Source organism: Typopeltis vanoorti, chromosome 12, assembly GCF_054136105.1.
Source record: "Typopeltis vanoorti isolate ZY-2024b chromosome 12, IOZ_Tvanoo_1.0, whole genome shotgun sequence".
Classification (NCBI taxonomy): Eukaryota; Metazoa; Arthropoda; class Arachnida; order Uropygi; family Thelyphonidae; genus Typopeltis; species Typopeltis vanoorti.
In genome coordinates this window covers 82,269,287-82,296,338 of record NC_143560.1, presented here as the reverse complement: position 1 = coordinate 82,296,338, position 27,052 = coordinate 82,269,287, and the positions used below count along the sequence as shown (strand labels likewise).

The window sequence follows — 27,052 nt, the reverse complement described above, 5'->3', positions numbered from 1 at the left end:
TAATTACAGGCTGATTGAAAATTGTACTGCAATTTTTCTGATATATTTTTTTCATAGCAAAATTAATTGAAATACTTAGTCATGATCCAAATGCCAACATTTATGGATTTCTGATATAAAGTCCTATGTGAATATCATCCATATTTTATTTGCACCACTGACTTATGAACTCAAAATAAGAGCCTATTTCTCAGGACTGCTGTCAGGATTTACTCAGAGAATAATTTTTTTTTTTTTGCATGAAGAGTTAACTAGATGTACTTTGATATGTCTGCACATAGGATATTAATTCAAAGTTTGGTTTATTTGATTTTTTGTATGAACATGAATTCTTAATAGTCATTTCAAATGGAGAAACAGCTTACATATCTTCTCTAAACTTTCTAATTTTTTAAATGTATTATTTTTATCATCATCATCATCAAATTCCTGCCATGTACCCTCAAGGGGTGTACAGGATATGACAGTACTACATGAAAAAATTACATCATTACTAACTTCCTATCTACAATTTTCCTCCAAATCAGTCTGTTACTTGTCAAGACTCCAACATTATCAGATCTTATATTTCTATCGTCTAAGGCACTTTGTACCGTATCAATCCACCTATATCTTGGTCTTCCTCTGGGTCGTTTTCCTGCCAACCTGGCAGAGAACACTTGTTTTGCTAATCTTTCCTCTCCCATTCTATTTAAGTGACCATACCATCTGAGATTAGCTCTGCTAACGCATTCCTGGATGCTGACAATGTCAAGTTCTTTCCTAATATCCTCATTTTTAATATGATATTGCCATTGATGCCATCTGTTCATGCCTCTAATCTTTCTCAGGACTCTCATATCTGCGGTCTCTAGTCTTTGGTCAAGTGTTTTACTTCTGACCCAGCTCTCAGATCCATAAGTTAAAATTGGTTTGAACACAGTCTTGTATACAGCTAATTTAGTGTTCCGACTAATTTCTTTCTTATTCCATATGAATTTATTCAATTGACTTCCCACGATACCAGCTTTGCTGATTCTGTTGTCTATTTCTATATTTAGTTTACCATCTTCAGTAAAAATTGTGCCTAAGTAGCTGAAATGTTTTACTTGTTCCACAGGTTCTCCATTCACAACACAGTTGACATTTTCAATGATTCTGCCTATTTTCATTGTCTTTGTCTTTTTATTGCTGACCTTCATACCATATCTATTACAACAGCTATTCAATTTAGTCAGAGAATCTTGCAGACTTGTAGCGGATTTATTTAGAAGTATAACATCATCCGCATAAAGCAAAGAGCTGACATTAACATCTCCAATTTTGATATCAGGTTTAATACCACATTCCTTCATAATGTGATTCATATAGATAATGAATAACAGAGGGGATAATGTACATCCTTGTCTCACACCAGATTTAACATTAAACCATCTTCCTGTACTTCCTTCAATTCTAACTGCTGACTCACAACTCAAATAAAGACTAAGTATTGCTTGATATAATGCCCCATTGACACCATATAACTGCAGCGTATTGAATAGCTTCTCTCTTGGCACCTTGTCATATGCCTTTTCCAAATCGACAAAACTTAAATACAGATCTTTGTTATATTCCCATGCTTTCTCGACTATTTGTCGTAAAGTGAAGATCTGATCCTGACAACCTCTATTTGGCCTGAATCCAGCTTGTTCTTCACCAAGCTTTTCTTCCACAATTCTTCTCAACCGTTTCTCAAGTATACTTGCATAGATCTTGCCAGGAACACTCAGTAGGGAAATACCTCTGTAATTCTCACATTCAGTTTTATTTCCCTTTTTATATATGGGTACTATGAGAGCTCTACTCCAATAATTGGGAATTCGTCCCTCTGTCCAAGCTTTCTGAACTATGCAGTGCAGCCACTGTAAGACTCTTATACCACCATACTTCAGCATTTCTGGTCGAATATCATCTACTCCTGCTGCCTTTCCACATTTCAAGCCTTTGATGGCTTTTTCTACTTCAAGTATGGATATGTATTCCTGACTGCATGCCTGGTCAGTGTTTTTTATCACTGTGCTGTCATCACTGCTTGTTTCATTTAGCAGTTTTTCAAAGTAATTACTCCATACTTCAAGGATATCTTTTTCTCCTGTTTTCATTTCACCTTTATCATCTCTAATTCCTTTTACAGCACTCTTTCCTCCATTCCTAAGCTTCTTCAACAACCTCCAGAATATTTTGCCACCTTCTTGATATTTATTTTCTATATTCTTGCCAAAGTCCTCCCATGACTTTTGTTTAGCTAGTTTTACACACTGTTTAGCTTTCTTACATTTGTCTCTGTATTCTGTAAGAGTAAAAGCTGACTTATTTGCCTGGAACTTTTGATATGCTTTCTTCTTTTCCTTCACTGCGTCTTTAACTTCCTGTGTCCACCAGGGAGTTCTGATTTTTTTATCTTTGCACACAACCTCACCACATGCCTCTCTGGCAGAATCAATCAATGTTTCCTTCAGAGTTTGCCACTGAATCTCCAAGGTTTGATTCCTGTTATCAAACTCTTTCATTTTCTTTTCAATAATATTTCTGTATTTTAGTCTACAGTTTACATCTGAGAGCTGCTCAACTTTTATTCGCTTTAAAACTTTCTTACATGTTATTCTTTTCAATATGAAATTCAATTTTATCCTGCTCAAGACTAAATAGTGATCACTTCCAATTTCAAATCCTCTGTACACTCTGGTGTCCTGCACCAGGGAGAAAACATCACTATCAACAATAACATAGTCAATGAGACTTTTCTTATTCCTAGCCTCTTCTCTCCATGTGAATTTGTGCACATTTTTATGTTGGAACATGGTGTTAGTAATAACCAGTCCATGTCCTGAGCAGAAATCCAACAGATATTTGCCATTATTATTAGCTTTGCTCTTTTCTCCAAATTTTCCCAAAATATTTTTGTATGTCTCACAATCATTTCCTACTCTACTATTTAGATCCCCAACAAGGACCAACTTTTCCTTTTTCATTGTGTCAGTTGCTTTTTCTAAAGCCTTAAAAAATTCCTCCACTTCTACCTTAGTAGAACCTTCTGTGGGACCATAGGCACAAATAAGTCTCATTGTCCAGTTCCCCATTCTCATATTTGCCCACATTACTCTACTTGAGACTGACTGCCATTCAAGAAGATTAGCCTCGTATTTTGTGTTGAATACTATGGCTACTCCTTCTTTTCCTTGATTGTTATTGCCTGAATATAACATTTTGTATTTATTGCTTAGAAAGATCTCACCAGTTTTGGTCTTTTTTGTTTCAGTCACCCCTATTATGTCGATCTGGTACTTATCTAATTCCTCAGCTAGTTCCATTTCTTTGCCATTCAGGCTTCTTACGTTGATAGTACCGATCTTTAACTCTGGTGATGTTGAGTTGGGGTTTGTTTTCAGATTTGTTCCAGTAGCTGACTTTTCGCTGTTCGCCCTGGTTCCTTGGCGAAAACTACGGGGGCCTTGTTTAACCGGGCGACGCCCCAGCCGGCATGTAATTTTGTCATGTTGTACCATCATTTTTTATTTTGCTTTAACCAATAAGAATACAATTTGGTCGGCTAAATCCCAAATTGCCAGCCCATCCTCGTTCGTTCAGTATCAAAGTAGATACCCAACAGGGTGCACCACGAGAAGGTGAGGATTGGACATTAGGTCAGAAGCCCTGGTCGGTTCTCCGCATTCCTTTAAAGGCTATGTGGAGGTCTCCTCTCAGTTATACAGCTTTGACCCTTAAGCACCCCGTATTATTTTTATTTATTTATTAATTTATTTTATTACTCCCACATAAAAAGCTGTAAAACCTATAGCAAATCAAAACCTGTTTGTGTGGATAGGGACCAAGAGAAAAGTAATCTGTTGATACTCTTTTGAAGAGATAGAAGTCGTTTTCAGGGTACTATACAAAAAAAGCTGTTCTGGAGAACAGGTGAATGGAATGAAAGATGAATGGGAGTAGCATGTTCATTGGTTTTGAGAGTCCATTGTTTGTACAGTAGTAGATCTACAGAAATAGGGAAAATGATGGATGTTTTAATGTTCTGCTGAATGGTGTCCATGAAAATATCTCTAAAAATATATATATAATGTGGAAACAGTTGTTAGAGAGAGAGAGAGAGAAAAAAAGAGAGAGAGATTCTATGAGAAAGGGATCATCAATTAGCCAAATTGCCCTCTTCTGATCAACATCTAATTTTATAGAGGCTTTTAGTGTACCACCCCAAATGTGAGAGCAGTATTTCAAGGTTCAAATTATTTGAAATTTGTACACAGAAGCTGGATAGATGAATAAGCAATGTCTTCAGTGAAAAAGCATACCAAGTTTCTTGGCATCTTGGATGCTATATAAGTGATGTGTTTGTCAAGAGGGGTTGAGGTGAGTGTCACTCAAAGAAGAGAGAGAGAGAGAATTGTTTTTTAACTGTTGAGCAATATCAGAGGTAAGTGGAGAACTAAGGTCTTTTCTTTTTGTGAGAAAACAGACAGTGTTGTCTTTTTCCAAAATACAATTTTGTCTTTTTGGGAATGTGACTAGGTTGTCATCATCTCATTGAAGGATAGTATGGAGGTATGGTAAGGATGGCATGGAGATCATTGATTAGAGCCTTGTGTAGATCTTGAAGCTTGAGACTTAGCATTGTATAGTTTGCCATGTGAATAGGAAGAATGGAGAGTGCTGTCATCAACAAAACTGTAGATGTGGTTTGTAGTCAGTGACAGAAGGTAATTTATATACAGTGATCTCTCAATTAATCGATTCTTGAATGGATTATGTGCAAGCTAAATTCTGGTAAGCACTATGTAATTGTACCTTCAGTTATACAACTGGAAGATTGCTCTACTCTCTGTGGTTGAATATTTGAGGGATTACTGTATATGGAAGAGGATGAGTAAATAATTGAAACCTGAGGAACACCTGCATTAATCAGAAAATTCAGAGAGAATACCTTCCACAATGACATGCAGTGAATGACCTGAGGCAAAAACTATCCATTTACAAAAAAGTGGAAGGCTGACCATAATATGGTAATTTACTGTGAATCCCAATCCAGTGCCCAGGAAATGTAGAACAACAGCATAGGTTTCTCCAAACATTTTCATGGCATATCTAGAGGCGACAAATATAGACGAGGTGAACTGCTATGGATTTTTACTGGAAGAATCAATTGTGATGGTCACTAATTAGTTGACAGTTGTCCATGTGTTGAAGTTGAGAGTATTGATAACCTTTCCATTACTTTAGACTAGTGAGATGAGAGCAATAGGTCAGTGGTTTGATGGCAGATACTTTGTTTTTGGAATCATCTGAACATAAGCTTACTTTCATGCTCTGAAGTGGATGTCTGCTGAGTATAATAAGTATAGATATGATAATGGATATAATTCAGAAGCATATCTCTTGAGCCTAATTAGTGGGACCAGAAGTGTAAAACAAGTATGGACCATTAGTGGGACAAGACAGCCATCAGGGCTAGAAGTTTTTTTGTATCTAGGTTAGTTAAAATTTTTCTGTCTTTCTGGTGGAAGGCTACAGGAGTATGTATTATAGTGTTCTGGTTATAGCTGGAAGTGATTTATCCTGATTGTCTATGCAAGAGTTGAATCGAAGAGTTAAAGTATTGAATGCATGTCTGTCTCCAAGTTTTGGGAAGTAATCGCCATAAACTGTTTATAATTTTTTATCTATTTATTTTTCATTTTTTTATTATTGCTTTTTTTTTTTAATTACATAATTATACCTGGCCTGGTTCCTTGAAACTTGAATAGTGTCATCTCCTGCTTACTCAACTGTGATCGAGATGTGAATGTATGACTCATGTTCTTTGATTCATTCTTGTATTAATATTTTGAATGTTGTAACCAATAATTCTTTTCCTCTCTCCCTGAATGATGCTCATGTTACAGTGAGCAAAATATATAGGCATTGTGAATAATTTCTAATTTCCTTTACATGTGTCTAATTTCCTTTACAACTTTTTTTTTTTTAAGTATCATTTGGAATTGTGGAATGGTTTGAATTCATTTGATGAAGGATGTGAAGGAGGAAGGGATCTCAAGAGATATTGTTAGAAAACATTCTGAAATTGAGGGACCACATTGAAAGAATTTTGAAGACCACAATTCCTTTAATGAGTAGGATATTGACAAATGTAGTTCCACTGTATAAGGCCTTTATCAGGCTGCATATTTGTTGGTCTTATTGGTTGTGGAAAGCATTTCCATTCTATTAAGTTGTGAGTTTGAATCTCACTGTGGCATTAGGAAGGTAGTAACTGAATATCATTTTCCAGTGTGAATATCATTTTCAACACCAGCTTATTTGAGGCCTCAAGCAGCTTAAGAAAATTCCATGTATGGTCTCTGAAATAGGATTTCTGGATTATCCTATCCTTCCACTCATGGTACTAAAGTATGGTAAGTTTAAAACCTTTATTTAAAACACGCACGCATGCACACACACACAAGCGTGCACGCACGTTATGTTCTAGACTATTGTCATATAGCGAAATTTGTGTTAAAGTGAATTTTTTTTTTCTTTCACTTGTAAATGCATGTAATGGTTTAATAACATTTTTAAATAGTCATATATGTGTGAAACTGATGTAAATAAGGCATTTACTTATGTCATTTATGTAAACAAAAAATTTGGAATAATTTTTGAAAAAAGTTAGAAAAGTTGAATGGTAAATTGTCTTTTGTTTTCTTTTCTCTGCATATTTTTCTATAACAGGCATATTAGTCTAAAATATACTTGCCACTAAATTCAGTAATTTTAATCTATCTAATGTAATAGGTTTACAAGTCTGCTTTCTTTTCACTGGAAGCATCAGTATCCTTACTTTGATTTTCTCTGCCATTATTAAAAATAATAAAATAATAGTTATAAACAGTTTATAATTCATAGCGAAACACTGAGAGAAGCAGTGAGTAACAACAACATTGTAAATAAACTGAATCCACTAAATTTGCACACGTTGCTAAAATCATTTATATGAGTAAATTCAGTGTAGCATAAATGGGCATTGGTTATAAAGAAAATCGTTATGTGAACAGACATTGTAAAACAAAGCATCATAAAGTGGGTCCAGACTGTGTGTGGGTGGGTGGGTGGGTGTGTGTGGACAGAGTCTACCTACTTTTTGAGGAGATGAAGAGATTTTGAATAGGTCCAGAGAAGAGTGATTAGTATTGTCACCCGGAATGTTGGGTATAAGGACAGAAGGAGAGTAAATTCGATTTGCAGAAACAGGTGAATATGTGATATTTTATTGATTGAGAGACAATTGATGCAGAGTTTGTACCAGATTAATGCAGAAGATATTTTTTAGAGAAGAGGGAGACAAGGACATTGCAGGAGAAGTTCTATAAGGGAATGAGGAACAGTTTTTTTTTTTTTTTTTTTATATATATTATTTATTTGAGTGGACTGCATTGCTTGGGTTTGATGAGTGGAAACATTAAATAAGTTTAAGGTACAGTCCATGAGCATTTTGCTTGATAGTGAAGATTTTCCACAATGGGTTTTTTGTCTCCATGAAGTTTGGTGATTATAATTCTGCTACCACTTACTTTGCTAGGAACTATTGTGGATTTTCTGTGATTAGAGGGTTGGGTACTTGGTATATGAGACTTGTACAAATCTGTCACTCCAGGTTGTGGTCTACAGTATTTAAGGAAGTAATTGAAAAATGCAAAAAAAACCTCTCAGAAACTCTTGCAGAATTTTTTATAGTTCTCCATTGAATTACTGCAATTCAATTTAGCAAAAGAATACTGCATTCATTAGATCATGATCTCTGGCCACACTAAATATAGATGATTGCTACATAAATTTTAGAAACTACTAGTAAAGACAGACACACACACAATTATGGACAAGTTGTTTAGTTCAAAAATAGCTTTGTTGTTCATTGCCATAATTTTGTTTGCATTAAAACTTTTTTTTTTTTTAGGTCTTACGGCCAAGACACAAGAAACTGGGACTTGGAACTGCATATATTCATGGAATTAAACATGCAACAGGAAATTTTATTGTTATTATGGATGCTGATCTTTCTCATCATGTAAGTATAAGTTTATAATAAATCTTATTATAGTAATTATGGGTTATTAGCATCCACATTTTCACTGCCTGAAGACACTAGTTAATTAGATGACAAATATAACTCTGCAACAGGTCTCCTAGTGTCAGCTTTATTCACTTTTGAACACTAGCCATGGAAACAAATAGAGAAACGCATGGTTACTGCTGACATTATTAGAACATTTGCTTAGTTTGGCATAGAACTGGTAATTGCAAAATTGCCTTTTGCAGTTTGTTACCAATTTTCTCTCTCATCATTCACTGTTTTTTTTTTTTTTTTTTTGTGTGTGTGTTAGAGGAGATGGTTTCCTCTTTCCATATTTCCTCAGTAATACTTTAGTACCAGTGGATCTCTATTGATCCACACACTCTTCTTCTTCCAGTACATTAAAGATTTTCTATCACTAAGCTAGATCCTTTCTATAATTGTTCTGATGACAGTTATATTTCAGTTCTCTTCTTGATTTTGAGTAAAACAAACCTTGTAATGCTCAAATGATCTAAGCTAAGAGCTTCCATAAGCAATTTTTAAACACTGAACTTCTTGCTCTTTGCCAATGGGTTGAGAACAACTCAGTGAATTTCAGTACTAGCAAAGAAAGAGCTCACTTCACTTCTTCCTTCCCTTATCTAGGAAAATATTGAATCATCAGCCTAGACTGAATTTCTCATGGCCGACTTATAGGCCATGAGAAATTCAGTCTTTCCAGGCATACACAAAATATTCATAGCTTCCAAAAACACTTGGTGTCATTTTCTGTTCAAAACAATATTTCTCATCTCCACAGCTAAAACTATATAAATTTCAAATTTTTGCAACATGGTGGTGTGCTAAAAAACCTCCTAAAAAGAAAATCTCTGGTTCTTAGAGAGCAATCAGCTTAGTAGGTGACACCCAGCTCACAGACATGCTCCAGTCTCTTTCATAGATTTTATCCCCCCCTCCACATTGTATGTCTTTTTTATAGATGTTTTCATAGATGCTACTTCACCAAACTAGCCACCATCATTCCTGCTTTTTCCTTTAAACATGTAAAAATAGCAGCAGCCCCTACTTAACATCTATGCAGTTTGGCTTTGAATTACTGAAACAACTTCTTATCTCCTTCTTTTATTCACTGTTCCAAAGAACTCTTTTTTTTTTGTCTGTCTTTGGAACAACATTTCTCACTTTGCTTTTCCCAAGAAACATATCACTAAGTTCTTTCTTTTTGCTTAATCACTTGCATCCACATGCTGCATCCACATGCTGCATCCTCATGTCCTTTTCATTACTTTAAAGGTTTTGTGACATCTCACTTGTGAGATTGATATTATTATTATTATTTTAAAAAAAAATTAAATGTCCCTACTTTCTTTCAGTCTGCATTTTATCTGTTTACTGCTGTTGATTTCTAAAGAACCTTCTCTGTCCAGAAAGATTATCAAATGGACTCTGCCCATATGTGTAAATAAATAAATATTAGTGACATTGCATATGGTACATAGATTAGATAGGATAACCTGCACATATGCCTATGAAATGACATAACTTGGCAGGTTAGGTCATTACTATGCCAGAGTGTTTAAGGAGTAACATAGAAGTTTCATTCATATGTTTAAAGAGCCAGTAGAGCTGGCTCTTTATTTATATGGTATCTTAAAACTGGTACCAGAGAATAAAAAATAGAATTTGAAAATCTCACTATCACTGTAGCAAACACTGTTATAACACTGCCAAAAATGCCTGCAAAATTCTTCCTATAGTCACAGTACTATATATGAAAGGAAATTCATTATGACAAACTATCTGCTATAACCAAATATTTTTGTGGTGGTCATAAGTGGGCTATAGTGAATGAGTGTAACATTAAAGACCTTGACTAAACAAAACGTTATCTGCCATTGCTCTAACGGTCAGTCCTCAAGTTACATGTCCTTGATGGATATCTCCAGTAATTTAAAGCATCAGTTGCAGTCTGTATTTATATGCCCAGTTTCCTTAAGCGCATTTTTTTTTATTTTTTTAATCTAGTGTATTTTTGTTTTCTCCTGGTAACAATGCCAAAAAACCACAGCTGGTTTTACTAAAGAAGTTATGTGAATAAAGCCTGAGTTATAAGTTTAGTCAACACTAATGCTTCATGGAAGTAATTATCAAATGATTATGTTTTTCTGATATCAGATATAAATCTGTGTGCAAAATATGGTTACAAGTTAGCTTCATTTGGAATTGTATCTTATTGTAATTGTCTTAGAAAACTTAAGTATCTATTAAAAGTAAGTGAATACAGTTTGTGAACTTATGTTTCACTAAGGGGCTCTGGCACCTACAGCACCCAACCTCCCGTTTTCTGGACTGGTAGGGCAGTTCTCCTTGAATTCTGAATGACTCGAATTTTGAAGACTCAACACTCAGGGGCTACCCTGAGTGTTGAATCTTCAAAAGGGGGACTCTACCCCCTGGCGCCTATGGTGCCCCCCCCTCGAGTTCTGGACTGGTAGGCCGGTTCTCCTTGAATTCTGATGACTCGAATTTTGAAAACTCGAAAGGGGGTTTCTGCTCCCCTGGCGCCTACACGCCCGACCCCTCGAGTTCTGGACTGGTAGGCCGGTTCTCCTTGAATTCTGATGACTCGAATTTTGAAGACTCGACACTCAGGCTACCCTGTGTTGAGTCTTCAAAAGGGGGGGCTCTGCCCCTCTGAGTTACGGACTGGTAGGCTGATTCTCCTTGAATTCTGATGACTCGAATTTTGAAAACTCGAAAGGGGTTCCCCACCCAGGTGCCTACGGCGCCCAACCCCCCCATGTTCCAGACTGGTAGGCCGGTTCTCCTTGAATTCTGACTCAAATTTTGAAAACTCAAAAGGGGGGGTTCCTCCCACTTTCCAGGTGCCTACTGCGCCCAACTCTCCGAATTCTGGACTGGTAGGCTGGTTCTCCTTGAATTCTGATGACTCGAATTTTGAAAACTCAAAAGGAGGACCCCCCCCCCCCCCCCCCGAGTTCCGGACTGATAGGCCGGTTCTCTTTGAATTCTGATGACTCGAATTTTGAAGACTCGACACTCAGGGTAGCCCCTGAGTTTCAAAACATTTCAAATAACTTGACAAAAAATGTTACAAAAAAGCTTATTTTATATTATAGAGTAGATATGTTATACTTCTGTAATATTACCACTTAATTTTTGTATTTTGTTTAAGATTTTTATTAACATGGTTTCTACTTTAATTTTATTATTTTTTATGTTTGCATTTTTTTCCCCTTTCAGCCAAAGTTCATCTCTGAATTTATCAAGTAAGTTAAGACTTGCTATCTTCTTTACTTTCATCTTAATTATATAGTCAAAAATAATTATTTTAGTTCGTCTTTTGAAGAAAAATGGATTCCACGTCTTGACAACTCAGTCTTGATGTGTGGCATTTATAATCTCTAATTTACCTCTATGACTTGGGTATAAAATATCTTTCAGGGCTGATAATGTTAATTAAATAATATGGATGCAAAATTCGTGGTGTTAATCATGCCCCCCTTTCAGGATGGATAATTTGACATATTCAAGATAGCAGCTAAATAGAGATTAACTCATTACTAACTCACTTGCTTCATTACATTTCAAAGTAATCACCTCATTGGTTTTTATTACCATTGTAATTTTTTATTATATAATTAGTTTTATTGTTTTGCAAGAAAATTCAGTCATCTATGAAATTAAAAACAGTACATATGCAATATATGAGTTTTTAATAAATGATTGTGTGCCCTTTGGTGTTTGTGTATGGAAGAAAAGAGGTCAACATACTTTTTAATGCAAAAGTATTGTATCCAAATATAAAATAATTATCCACTTTTTAATTATGGCTTCTGACTACTCATTCAAAGATAACAGTGCATTTTGTTCTTAATATTGCTCAAATTCATGAATTTCATTAAATACATATTTCAGTCTTTACTAATCCATAAACTGTTACATGTTAATTTTTATTGTGTAATTAATTTTTATATTCTTAGTTTAAAAATACCTTACAATCTCTTCATGACAGATATGTCATTTTTCTTAACAAAAAAAAAACAAGAATAACTTTATGCATATCATAAGCATTATATACAATTTCATCATAACCACTGGGTTATGGCATATAACTATCTATCTAATATATGTTTAGTTGCTTTTCATGGATTTTCTCTGCTAACCATGGCATTGATTCCACCAGATGTCTAATTACATCATTGTAGATCTGTAGCCACGATGTTTGCTAGGCATCCTATATTTCCTGAATATAGGATGTGGTGTCTGTGTGTGTGTCATGGCATATTCCAGAAAATAGTTATGTTGTATTGTAGAAAGACCCAAAACAATGAAATAATTTCTTTATGTGCCATATAAACCTGGCTGGCCAAGTGGTTAGTGTGTCTGCTCTCCAGTCAAGAGGCTGCAGGTTCGAATTCCACCGTGGGCATGGACGTTTGTGATTGTCTGTGGAAAAAATAGTGGTGGCAGTTGGCGGTAGATGGCATTGTTGTAGTTGTGGTCAATTGGTGGATTGTGAGTGGTGGAAGCAGAGTTGTAGAGTAGATGCCCTCCCTCGATGAGTCTTTGGACTCCCTGTAGGTGACAAATAATAATGTGTTTACTGATCGACAGCCTGGATTTGCTCTCCTGATTTATATTCTATGAATATTCTTTGATTAAATCTTTGCATCATAGGTCTGGTGGCATGTTATTGTCCAGGAAGACTTCACCTGTGAATGGATGCAGTATGACAGCACACATGATCTTCTGCGAGTTGCTTCTGGATCACACCTGTCACACATACACTGGTCATTATTCAACAGCAGTCCTAATTCTGACCAGCATAACATATCCATATTTCCTCCATTGGCCTGTTTGTCAGGATTAAAATCTGTCTGTTTGCATCCATACAGATGGATGTCTTGACTTACTATGACCACTGCTGGATCCACGATTAAATGGAAGAAAACAGCATTGCTACATAGAAGATGGTATAAGTCTGAGAGACTATTTTTGAGTTTGGTGTGTGCAATGAAGCACTCCCCTAATCTCAAAATATGGCTGCATTAATTTACCCAAAATTAGGAGACTTATTTTAAGACCACTTTTAGCCTAATGGCCAGGCAACCTCTGCATACCCAGCCCTAGAGCACGCCCTGCTGGGATGTCAGTTTTTTTTTTTTGGTTAAAATTTGAATTGTTTCTGCATATATTTGAACATAAGACATTACATGAATGTAACACCTTGTGTTCTCTGATAAGTGCTTTTGCAATTTGAGAATGTTGGTTTTGAAATCCAGAGAAATATCAACAGCTTAATAAATTATGTAGGGCTTTTTATTAGCAGTTGTGTGTCATTGAAATAAGTTTTAATATAGTTATTTCAACTTCAGTTTCGTAGACTATTTGAATTTATTTTTTCATAATAGTCACCTATTCCATGAAAAGAGTTGAAACTTTTTTCTTGGGTGACTAATACACACTATACAAATACTTGTGATTGAATATTTTTTGTTTCATGAAATATGTTATTATTAATCAGTGCCAGATTCAGAAGCTCAGTTTCTTTTCCTTTCTGAGTATTTTAAATTTATGCTAATCATTGTATAAAAAACTTGAATATATTCATCATATGTTTGATGTCGAAAACTTTGTGGAAATGGTGAACCATTGTTGTTATCTCATCGTCACTAAAATTTTCCAGAATTCTTCATGTTGTCAATGTACACTCAATGGACAAAACATTAAAGGTAGGGGTGATGGGAAGTTGACTGACATCCCTCACACAGAGTGAAACGTACCCAGATCAATTGCAGTGGTAAATAGGCAGACATCAGGGCTTCCCAATGGTGTATCACAATTGACAAACTTCAGTAAATTTGATGATCTTAGTGACTTTGATCACGGACGTATTATCAGTACAAGACAGATGGATCATTCTGTTGCCAAAGCAGTGAGAACCCTAGGGTTCTCAAGGACAACTGTATCAAGGGTCTACCATGAGTATACCATAAACAGACATACCACTGCCCAGTGAGCAAGTAGTGAGAACCCTAGGTGACCTAGTGAGAACCCTAGTGAGAACCACATACCATTGATGACCAGGGTTGACATAAACTGTCCAGGTTTGTACAGACCAACTACAGGGTGCAAATCACATCCAGTTTCAATATCGGAGGTCTGAGCAGCATCAGCGTGGTACCCTGCATACCGTGGGCTATGGGAGCCAATGTCCCAATCTTATACCACTGTTGACAGCTCGTCATCTGGCATTGCATCTCACCAGGTGTCAGGAGTACCAAAACTGGACCTCTACATAGTGGATCAGAATTGTGTGGTCTGACGAATTGCATTATCAGTTATACTGAGCTGATGGGAGGCATCACCAGCATGAGGCCATTGCCTTTAAGGAGCATTTAAGGACCTCTCCAGACACTAAGGAACCTAATGTGTCACACGAGAAGGCTCCCCAAACCTTCACAGTGCCAGGTCGACTCTGTTCAAGGAGGTGGTGGTGGCACTGTGATGGTTTGGGGAGCCTTCTTGTGTGACACATTAGGTTCCTTAGTGTCTGGAGAGGTCCTTAAATGCTGTGAGCTACCAGAATGTGCTGGCTAATCACCTACACACTTTCATTGCCTTTGCACATTCTTCAGCCGATGGTCTGTTTCAGCAGGACAGTGCACTGCCCCCCACTGGGCCGCAACCACCCAGACATGGCTTGAGGAACACTCATCTGAGTTTGGGACCATTCAATGTCCCCCAAGGTCCTCGGATTTAAATCCGATCGAATCTCTCTCTCTGGAATACTGTATAGAGCAAGACATCAGATCCACGTATCTGTTACTGAAATCTAAGGTGCAATTGTGGACAACGATGCAACAGACATGGTTTGAATCACCTCTGACAACCTTCCAGCATCTGGTGGAGTCGATTTCTCAGAGAGTACAAGCTGTTATTTGCACTAGAAGAGGATCGACACACTATTAGGTAGGTATCTTTAATGTTTTGTCCATTGAGTGTAGTTAAGTTACTGCACTTGGAAGCAAATCCTCCTACTTAGCTTATGTAGAAACCTGGAGCATTTTAGCCTACAGCTGTTTTCATTGATTCCTTATAAGATGTGAAATTTATCCATGTATTGTCTGTTTTTCAGTGATGCATGTATTGTCATGTATTCTCAACCTGCAGCTCCACTGTTTTTAGGGGAGGGGAAAATAAAACCTTTCTCACTAAGGTAAAAAGAAGATATTTTAAAATGTTTGAAATAAACCAAGCTAAAATGGACCATACATGCAGTTTGAATTCATTGAGTTTTAAGGGATAACATCAGGAACAGAAGATATGTACGTAGGCTGTTCAATAAGTTATGACTATATTTATACAGAAAACAGATTACCTTTAATCGTCATCATTTACATGGTCTTTTTCGAAGTAACTACCGTGAGACGCAATGCATTTGTCCCAACGTTGCATCCACTTCTTAAACACATGTGAAAGTCCTTTTTTTGAGAGTTCTTTCAAAACCACCTCCGCAGCTTTTACACATGCTTTGTTGCTTTCGAAATGGCGGCCTCTTAGTGGTTTCTTGAGCTGAGGAAACAGCCAGAAATCGCACGGTGCGAGATCAGAACTCTATGGAGGGTGTGGTAGGATATCTATGTTGTTCTTCTGCAAAACGTCCACTACACAACCAGCAATATGTGGCCTTGCATTATCGTGGTGCAATAAGAAGCCATTCTTCAGTAATGGACGCTTCCTTTTGACGTGCTGTACCATTGTCCGTAAAACATCCGCATAGTATGAGCCGTTTACAGTATTCCCGGGGTTCTACAGCATGTTGGTAAACAATGCCTTCGTAGTCAAAAAACATTATGGTCATAACTTTACCAGCCGATTTTATAGTTTTTGCTTTCTTGGGGGTAGGCGAAGACGGATGCTTACATTCACTGCTTTGTTGTTTCATTGTAGGGTCATAGTGATACAACCAAGCTTCATCTGCTGTAATGATGCGTTTTAAGAAGTTGTCGCCTTCTTGTTCCAGTCTTTCTTTCCATTCTGTGCACACATCCACTCGATGCTGCATTTGCTCCGGTGTCAAGTGTTTGGGAATCCATCGGGTGCAAACACGTTTCAGTCCCAAATGTTCAGCGATGATTAAGTGAACACTTCCCAGAGAAATATTCAGGACAACATGCAGCTGGCGTACTGTAATTCTGCGATCCTCCTTGATGATAATCGCTACTGTGTTGATCATTGTCTCTGTGATGGACGTTGAAGGTCTTCCCTCACATTCAAGATCTTCCACATTTTGCCTTCCTTCCTTAAAAGTTTTATGCCAGTGAAAAACACTTACCCTCGACATTGCTTCATCGTGGAAAGCTTTGCGTATCATGTTAAAAGTGTCCGATGCTGATTTTTGCAAACGCACACAAAATTTAATCGCATAACACTGTTCCACGGACACTTCCATTTCGACGACTGGTCGCGGCTCATAGGCACGCCGAAACAAGCTTGCATTTAGTCACGTGACACTCTGGCACATCAGCCCGTATACGCCATCTATCAACTTCTTTTGTTAATACAGACAGCAACATTTCTTTATTCCACAGAAATTAATATTGTGATGAGTGGTTTCGCAATAGTAAAATTAGTCTTATTACTTATTGAACAGCCCTCGTATATCCAATCTGTTCAGGGTTCTTCTGATATCTTTTGACAAAATATCATAGAAACATTCACTGAGTTGTTCTTTTCAAATTGGGAGACTAACTTAGACCATCCTCAAGTGATGTTACAATAGTGTCATTTGGATATGTGTGTGTGTGTGAGAGAGAGGTGGAAACATGAATGAATAAACATTGTTCCCAATGGTCTTGGAGGTGACCAGCATTCTCCATAATTATTTGAGGAGGTAAGTGTTCTGCACTTGCCTGTTCAAAAGAGTGATTTGGATTTGCTTATTTTTTATTTTTATTTTTACTTCTTTATTTATTTTTTTGCAGCTGTTGTTTAGTATTATAAGCTGAGTGTGAAGCTGGAGTTTTGCTGTTGAGCCATTTGTGATATGTTGAATTTTTTCATCCACTGAATTTGGCATGCTTTTTGGACTGGATGATGAAGACCTTCATTCCAGTCAGCAGTTGTATCAGTAATTTGGTTTGAACAGGTGTTTGGATCGGAAGAGTGAAAATAGTGATTATCCTAAGAAAGGGAGTAGTAGAAACTGTGGAGGTTATCTGATTTGGCACTGTTATAGGGCATGCTAGGATATGAGACAAAGAGTGGTTAGATGAAGGGCAGTATGTAGAACAGGTAATTTGGATATGGTTAGTTATAGTCTGATATACCTAGAGGAGAACTAATTAAGAAGAAATCAAGGATGTTAGAAGAGTGGAGAGGATTATCATGTATTCTAGTGTGTAGATGAACAGTTTGTTTCTGATAGCAATTATCTTGCAAATCCTCAGAATTAGAAAAGGAAAGTTTTTGTTGTAACTGTTGTCTTGAAGGAAAAATAACTCACTTTGGAGAAGACACTGAGGACATCAAATGAAGGCAACTGAATGGGCAGAAAAATTTTTGAGCTCTCATAGTACCCATATATAAAAAGGGAAATAAAACTGAATGTGAGAATTCCAGAGGTATTTCCCCTACTGAGTGTTCCTGGTAAGATATGTGCAAGTATACTTGAGAAACGGTTGAGAAGAATTGTGGAAGAAAAGCTTGGTGAAGAACAAGCTGGATTCAGGCCAAATAGAGGCTGCCAGGATCAGATCTTCACTTTATGACAAATAGTGGAGAAATCATGGGAATATAACAAAGATCTGTATTTAAGTTTTGTTGATTTGGAAAAGGCATATGACAAGGTGCCAAGAGAGAAGGTATTCAATACACTATAGTTATATGGTGTCAATGGGGCATTATATCAAGCAATATTTAGTCTTTATTTGAGTTGTAAGTCAGCAGTTAGAATTGAAGGAAGTACAGGAAGATGGTTTAATGTTAAATCTGGTGTGAGACAAGGATGTACATTATTATCCCCTCTGTTATTCATTATCTATATGGATCACATTATGAAGGAAAGTGGTATTAAACATGATATCAAAATTGGAGATGTTAATGTCAGCTCTTTGCTTTATGCGGATGATGTTATATTTCTAAATAAATCTGCTACAAGTCTGCAAGATTCACTGACTAATTTGAATAACTGTTGTAATAGATATGGTATGAAGGTCAGCAATAAAAAGACAAAGACAATGAAAATAGGCAGAATCATTGAAAATGTCAACTATGTTGTCAATGGTGAACCTGTGGAACAAGTAAAACATTTCAACTACTTAGGGACAATTTTTAGTGAAGATGGTAAATTAAATATAGAAATAGACAACAGAATCAACAAAGCTGGTATGGTAGGAAGTCAAATGAATAAATTCATATGGAATAAGAGAGAAATTACTTGGAACACTAAATTAGCTATATACAATACAGTGTTCAAACCAGTTTTAACTTATGGATCTGAGAGCTGGGTCAGAAGTAAAACACTTGACCAAAGACTAGAGACCGCAGATATGAGAGTACTGAGAAAGATTAGAGGTGTGAACAGATGGCATCAATGGCAATATCATATTAAAAACGAGGATATTAGGAAAGAACTTGACATTGTCAGCATCCAGGAATGTGTTAGCAGAGCTAATCTCAGTTGGTATGGTCACTTAAACAGAATGGGTGAGGAAAGATTAACAAAACAAGTGTTCTCTGCCAGATTGGCAGGAAAACGACCCAGAGGAAGACCAAGATATAGGTGGATTGATACAGTACAAAGTGCCTTAGACGATAGAAATATATGATCTGATAATGTTGGAGTCTTGAAAAGTAACAGACTGATTTGGAGGAAAATTGTAGATAGTTAGTTAGTAATGATGTAAATTTTTCATGTACTAATATCATATCCTGTACACCCCTTGAGGGTATATGTCAGGAATTTGATGATGATGATGATGATGATGGTGAGGAGTCCAAGGACTCATCAAGGGAGTTGTTGGGGAGATTTAATTTGTGGTGAAAGATACAAGTCTTTCACCACACAATGCAGCATGGGACATGCATTGTGTGGTGAAAGACTTTTAGGCGGTGCCCTCCTATGAGTTGCTTGCAGTTACTCATACTACTTATCTGACTAGGTCATTCCTACTGCCTATAGACATGACCTAGTCAAATAAGTGGCAGCTATGTTTGCTAGCTGGTTAAGTGGTCTGTTGATGTGTTGCTTTCAGGTTTGGTTTTTGTACCATTTATTTGCTGGCCTTCAGAACTGCTTTAGTGCTGTATCTTCAAATGGGGAAAGTTTATGATCCTTAGAGCATGTTTGACATGCCTTTGAGGCTTACATCCATTCTAAGAAAGGAAGGTAAAAATCAGATTCTCCTTCGGAGATCAAATATGGTGATAGTACCTGCATGCCTCCAACAAGCATGGTGGTGGTGTTTCACTGGGCAGTGAAAGTCATTTGGCATCTGAGGGTCTAGTTGGTATTTCCTCCAATTATAAAGGTGGCAGGGTTTTTCCTAGCCAGAAACTCATGTTTTTTTATCATATAAAATAGGGAAGAACACACACACACACAATTTACAGACATAATATAGCTTCATAGTCATAATTCTAAACGACAGCATCTTCCATCTAGAGAAGTTGTTTTTTTTTTTAAATTTATTTTGGCAGTTACTCACAAGGGTTATCAGAGCTCCATTTTGAAAATTTGACCACACTGCAGAATGCAAGGATTGCTTGGCAGACTGTATCATTATGCATTGCTGGTATTCTGGTTGGATTTCAGATTTGTATTAAATATTAAATCATTACTTACAGTAAATACTCCATCTCTTCCATCTTGTCTAGAAGGATTGGATAGCTTGACTACCTGAAATCAAGCTTCAAGGATTAAAAGTCAAAGATGTCAGAACAGTTTTCTGAGGTAGGAGGATCGGTAGAGACATCAGATGAATGATGCAGAACAGATCAAGAAAACTTTTGGGAAAAGAAGAGCAGAAAGAGGAGTTTCAAGATTTGGTATTCAGTCTGATGTGGAATATCAGACTATACAAATGCCTAAGTGATAACCTTGTAGCAGAAGGAAACATAGATTCTTTCTGCATAGCTGCTATTTTAGATTTGGTCATAAACCTGAGATAGTAGCTATAGTGAGATAAAGTTGATTTCTTTAAGTGGTACTGGTGCATATCATTTAAGTTTGCATTCAATGTTGAAGCAACTGGAAGTGTTGCTTGCAGTTAATGATTAATCAAATACTTGAGCAAGTATTTGTAATAATTACTAGTTTAAACTCTCTTTGTTATTTTGAAAATTCCAGTGAAATACCAACATGTTGCTGCTAAGTTGACAACCTTGAAACAGTTCAACAGTTCTCATACTACAAAATTATGACATAAACAGCAAATCTGTGATGCACTATTGAAATAAATCCATAATGCGAGAGCTGGAAAGGACACCCTCAAAGCAAATTAAAATTTTCTGATTGCAGTTGCTAGTCTGGTTGGTGAACCATCTCTACTCTGTAGTGTATAGGCCATGTTTGAATCTTACTTTGGTATAATGTTTATGATTAACTTTAGGTTATACATCATTTTCATTGCTTGGCAGAGAACCACCACCTTTTTACTTGGAAGTCTGAAAAAGTTCCATGTGTAGTGTCTGGAAACAAGATTCCCTAAATATCCCTAAAAAGCATTAGATATTTTAACATTTATATGTTTACACAACCCACAGTACTAGATTGTGTTGTTGGTTTCCAGCCTCTCCTGATTAAGATTGATAATAAGAATAAGGGGGGGGGGAAACTCTTAAGACTACTGCACAGAAGAAGCAAACTGCTCTTTGAATTCTTAACTTATAAAATAACTTACTTCAAGAATGTGAGTACTATGGAAGTCACTGAAGAGCACATAGGTAATAGTGCTGCTAACACTGTAAAAAATGTGCAAGAAGTGTATTGCAATAATGTTTTGAATGTGAGAAAGTGTCAGCAATGGTTCCAAAAATTTCAACAAGGGGACTTCAGCTTGAAAGACTCCCCTCACTCTGTGCACCCTTGTCTCTCTCGATAATGATATGCTGGAAGCCACTATTGAAAAAAAAAAGCCAATGCAGCTGTTGAAGATTTAGCAAAAGATCTTGATTCGTTGTCATTGACCATCTATCATAATTTGCAAGAACTTGGGATAGTGTCTAACTCAGCAAGTGAAACTGTTCAAACCAAACCTGTTGTTCATCAGTTCATCATGAACTGATGCACAACAATCGAAGAGAGCACGTCAACATCTGCCCTGCTCTTCATTCTCAAGAGGTTCAGTCTCTATTTTTGAGTTGTGTAGTCCCAGTGGTGAAAAGATACTTTATAAGAATGTTAAGCACTGAAGGTTGCAGATTCATTCAGGGGAATAGGCTAAACCTCAGCCAAAACATGACCTTTACCCTCAGATGGTTTTGTTAAGTGTTTGGTGGAATATGGCTGGTATTATACACTTTAAACTCTTGTCACAAAACAAACAATCATGCTGAAGTATATTGTGAACAACTTGATTGATTGAATGAAAAACTGAAAGAAAAGAGGTGTTCTCTGACCAGTCGAAAGGGTGTTGTTTTTCACCATGATAAAGCACACCCTCATAGTTCAAGAATCACCTGTATCAAGATTGAGAAACTCAGCAGGGATAAGCTTCCACATCCTCCTTATTCTCCTGATCTTGCATCTTCAGATTACTGCTTATTTCAAAATTTGCTTTGCAACATTTCATTAACGAAAAATGAGATGACATATTAGTGTGACTGAAATTGAGCCTATGCGCCATCTTTGCCTCCAAACCTCCTGAATTCTATAGAAATGGTATTATGAAGCTTTCACAATGTTGGAAGAGTGTCATTGATTCAAATGGAGAATATATTCTTGAATATATAACAGAATATATAACTGTTTCTTAACTAGCTAACAACTACAAAAAATGCCTATATCATTCTGTAGAAGACCACTATAGATATAATTAACTAAAAGGGTGATTAATATTTTAACAACAAATAAAGATTAGTACAGAAAAAGGGAGAAGTTTTGACAGCAGAAATCTGTTAACTGTAGTGAATTAATTTGTGAAATTTTACACACATGGATCATTTTCAAAGATTTTCTTTAAAATATATTTTAAAACAAGGATACAAAGTATAGGAATACAATTATCAGTTCTCTAAATTACTACAAATATTAGGCAAATAAAAAATAATTGCCACACTTTTATTGACTAAAAAATCAGAAAAATAATTCAGATTGAAAGAATTTGTAATTATGTTATATGGTTTAGTTATCTAACATTTGAATAATGAACAAATTACAGTGTGCAAATGGACTGCATAGTAGTCATGATATGCATTTACTAATTTTGAGAGTTGGGAGAATGTCCAGTATACCACTGTACAGACCACTCAAAAACCTTATAGATGTAATTAAAATATTCATTAAATTCATTATTATAGTGGGTAAAAGGTAAGTATGGATGGATGCATCAGCATAAGAATGAGTGTCACACGATAACTTACTGTTTTAAAATCACAGTAGTTGGAGCACTTAGTTATAAGTCGAAATCAAATTAGTTATTTCAAAATTGATCATTGAATTCACTCTTATATTATTACTTTTATAATTTTCAGAATTAATTTCTGTTTCTCCATATATTCCTGTATTTCTAATCCTTATCATATAAATATAATGCTTTTTTCTTTATAATATAGTAAGCAGAAAGAAAAGGACTGTGATATTGTGTCAGGCACCCGGTATGTTGGGAATGGTGGAGTTTATGGATGGGATTTTAAAAGGAAGCTAATTAGGTATTATTTTGATATATAATGCATCATTGTAGATTTTAATATCATGAACAAATATAATTCCTTCCTATGCAAAGCATTTATTTCAAAGATATATAAATATTTTTAGTTATGAAATTTAAATTGTACAAGACCTTCAGTCATTTCTGAAAGGCATACAGCACTTTTCTACAGAAATTTGAATATATGATGAATGTTTCTAATACCATTGAACTTCTCTGTCAAATAATCAGTTGCAATTTCATGTCCTGTGGATAGCAAGTTGCATTAAACTATTGTGCTTTAATTTCTTAACTGAACTGGAAGGAGACTTCCATGGAGCATTTTAAGGAATGTGGAGAACTGACCAGAGGTATGACCTATTGTCTGGTTCTCACCTTCTCGTGGTACAGGAAGGAAACTTCCATGGAGCCTTTTAAGGAATGTGGAGAACTGACCAGAGGTATGACCTATTATCCAGTCCTTACCTTCTCGTGGTGCATACTGTTAAGTATTTATCTGTATATTGAAAGAAAATGAAGATGGGCTGGAAATTTGAGATTTAATCAACCAAATTGTATCCTTACTGGCTTAACCTATAATGCAAAATGATGGTACAACATTATAGAATTTCGTGTTGGCTGAGCCATTACCTGGTTTAAACAAGGCTTCTGTTTTTGTCAAGAAACAAGGCCTCTGTTGTTTTTTGTCAGGTGAATAGAAAAGTCAGCTTCTGGAACAAATCCCAGATGATGTACCAATTCAACAAAAGAGATCAAGATTGCCACAATCAACATAAGAAGCATCATTAGAAAAGAAGTGGAACTAGCAGAAGAATTGGATAAGTACCAGATTGACATAATAGGTGTTGCCAAAACAAAGACGACAAAATCTTTCCAAGCAATAAATACAAAATGTTATGTTCTAACAATAACAATCAGGGAAAAGGGGGGAGTAGCTATAGTATTCAACACTAAACATGAGGATAATTTTCTTGAATGGCAGGCAATATCAAGTAGAGTGATGTGAGCAAATATCAGAATAGGGGTACTGGACAACAAGACTTATATGTGCATATGGTTCCACTAAGGAAAAATTGGAGGAATTTTTCAAGGCATTAGAAAAAGTAGCTGACAAAATGAAAAAAGGAAAAGTTGGTTTTTGTTAGAGATCTAAACAGTAGGGTAGGAAATAATTTCCAGACATATACAAATATTTTGGAAAATTTGAAGAAAAGAGCAAAGCTAATAATAATAATGGTAAGTACCTGCTGGATTTCTCTTCAGGACATGGTCTAGTTATTACTAACACATATGTTCCAGCATAAAAATGTGCACAAATTCACATAGAAAGAAAATACAAGAAATAAGAATATTCTCATTGACTACATTATTGTTGATGGCAATGTTTTCTGACCGGTTCAGGACACAAGAGTATTTGAAATTGGAATTCAAATTTAGTTTTGAACAGGATAAAATCAAATTTCTTATTGAAAAGAAGTGTGTGTAAGAAAGTTCTAAAATGAATCAAAGTTGAACAGCTTTCATAGGTAAACTGTAGACTCAAATATACAAACATCATTCAAGAAAAAAATGAGAGTTTGAAAACAAGAACCAAACCTTGGAGAATCAGTGGCAAACCCTGAAGAAAACATTTATTGATTTAGGCATGTGGTGAAGTTGTCCACAAGGATAAAAAAATCAGAACTCCATCATGGACTGGCAAATAAGTCAGCTTGTGTGCTTAGATAATACAGAAAAAAAAAGTAAGAAAATGAAGCACCGTGTAAAACTAGCTAAATAAAAGTCATGAGAAGACTTTGTTAAGAACATAGAAAATAAATATCAGAAAGGTGAGAAAATATTCTGGAGGTTATTGAAAAAGCTTATAAATGGAGGAAAAAGTGCTGTAAAATTAAAATTAATCAGAGGTGATAAAGATGACATGAAAACTGAAGATAAAGAAATTCTAAAAGTCTGGAGTCATTACTTTGAAAGATTGCTAAAGGAAACAAGCAGTGCCCAGTAGTAGAATGCAGGAATGCATTCAGGAATACATATCCATAATTGAAGTAGAAAATGCCATCAAAAATCTGAAATGTGGAAAGGTAGCTGGAGTAGATGAAATTCAACCAGAAATGCATAAATATGAAGGTTTAAAGGTTTTATAGTTGCTCTACTTCATAATTCCGCAAGGCCTTGTCAGAGGGTAGAATTCCAGATGGTTGGAGTAGAGCTCTCATTTAAAGCACATTTAAATTCATCTTCATAATTTTTACTTGTTTTTAATCCAATGTCTTTTTAATGCAAAGTTTTTTTTTGAGCCATTATTGGTGGATGACTAACTTTTTGAAAATACCTTGATAGTTAATTGAATAGAAGTTATCCTCTGTTGTTTTAAAATATGGAATGATCTATATTTAACTAAACTCTGAATTTATATTCAGACTCTAAATTCATATATAATGTGAATAAAAATAGGAACATAAGTGCTGCTATATTTAAAGAAACTTCATAAATGTGATTTCTTTATACTTATAATATATTCTTGATCATTTAGAATTTTTTTTTTTTTTTTTTGAATTTATAGTCGAGGAGCTAACTTTCTGACACAGATTTTATTGAGGCCAGGTGCATCTGATCTAACTGGAAGCTTCAGGTGAGATAATAATGCTAAAAAAATGCATATTGTGAACCATGGCAGTGACTTTTAAGCCAAATTCTGTAGTAAGTCACTGACTACACTGATTACAGAAATAATCAGAGTCAAAATTTAACCTGTAATAATCTTGTTCTGTCAGGTTACTATCCCTCTGCACTTTTATTCAACAGATGCCAACAGGATATAGTGTATCAGATTTGTAACAGTATATATGATTCAAATTGTATCAAGCAATACTTAGTCTGTATTTGAATTGTAAGTCGACAGTTAGAATTGAATGAAGTACAGGAAGATGGTTTAAAGTTAAATCTGATGTGAGACAAGGATGTACATTATCCCCTCTGTTATTCATCATCTATATGGATCACATTATGAAGGAAAGTGGTATTAAACATGATATCAGAATTAGAGATATTAATGTCAGCTCTTTGCTTTATGCGGATGATGTTATACTTCTAAATAAATCCGCTACAAGTTTGCAAGATTCCCTGACTAAATTGAATAACTGTTGTAATAGATATGGTATGAAGGTCAGCATTAAAAAGACAAAGACAATGAAAATAGGTAGAATTGTTGAAAATGTCAACTGTGTTGTGAATGAGGAACCTGTGGAACAAGTATAACATTTCAGCTACTTAGGCACGATTTTTACTGAAGATGGTAAATTAAATATGGAAATAGACAACAGAATCAACAAAGCTGGTATGGTTTGAAGTAAATTGAATAAATTCATATGGAATAAGAGAGAAATTAGTTGGAATGCTAAATTAGCTGTATACAAGACAGTGTTCAGACCAGTTTTAACTTATGGATCTGAGAGCTGGGTCAGAAGTAAAACACTTGACCAAAGACTAGAGACCGCAGATATGAGAGTCCTGAAAAAGATTAGAGGTGTGAACAGATGGCATCAATGGCAATATCATATTGAAAACGAGGATATTAGGAAAGAACTTGACATTGTCGGCATCCAGGAATGCATTAGCAGAGCTAATCTCAGGTGGTATGGTCACTTAAACAGAACGGGCAAGGAAAGATTAGCAAAACAAGTGTTCTCTGCCAGGTTGGCAGGAAAACGACCCAGAGGAAGACCAAGATATAGGTAGATTGATATGGTACAACGTGCCTTAGACGATAGAAATATAAGATCTGATAATGATAATATTGGAGTCTTGACAAGTAATAGACTGATTTGAAGTAAAATTGTAGATAGGAAATTTGTAATGGTGTAAATTTTTTATGTAGTACTATCATATCCTGTACACCCCTTGAGGGTATATGTCAGGAATATGATGATGATGATATATGATTCAAAAACTGGAACACTTTTGAACATAGCAAAAAATGCCTGAAAAGCATCATTTTCTCCTTATCCTCTTGTGCAATTAATAGTTCAAATCATTTCAGGAATTCAGAATATACTTTTTTATTTTGCTA

General features: G+C 35.7%; 1 protein-coding gene across 1 annotated transcript in view; it reads left to right on the top strand.

Annotated features, from left to right (window-relative positions):
• Positions 1-27,052, top strand: part of Dpm1 (Dolichyl-phosphate mannosyltransferase subunit 1) — a 67,131-nt gene that overhangs the window by 19,497 nt on the left and 20,582 nt on the right. Inside the window, exons 3-6 of the mRNA XM_090401179.1 lie at positions 7,964-8,074; positions 11,348-11,373; positions 22,886-22,981; positions 25,547-25,615. Coding sequence (XP_090257305.1) covers positions 7,964-8,074; positions 11,348-11,373; positions 22,886-22,981; positions 25,547-25,615 — 302 coding nt within the window. The remainder of the gene's footprint in view (positions 1-7,963; positions 8,075-11,347; positions 11,374-22,885; positions 22,982-25,546; positions 25,616-27,052) is intronic.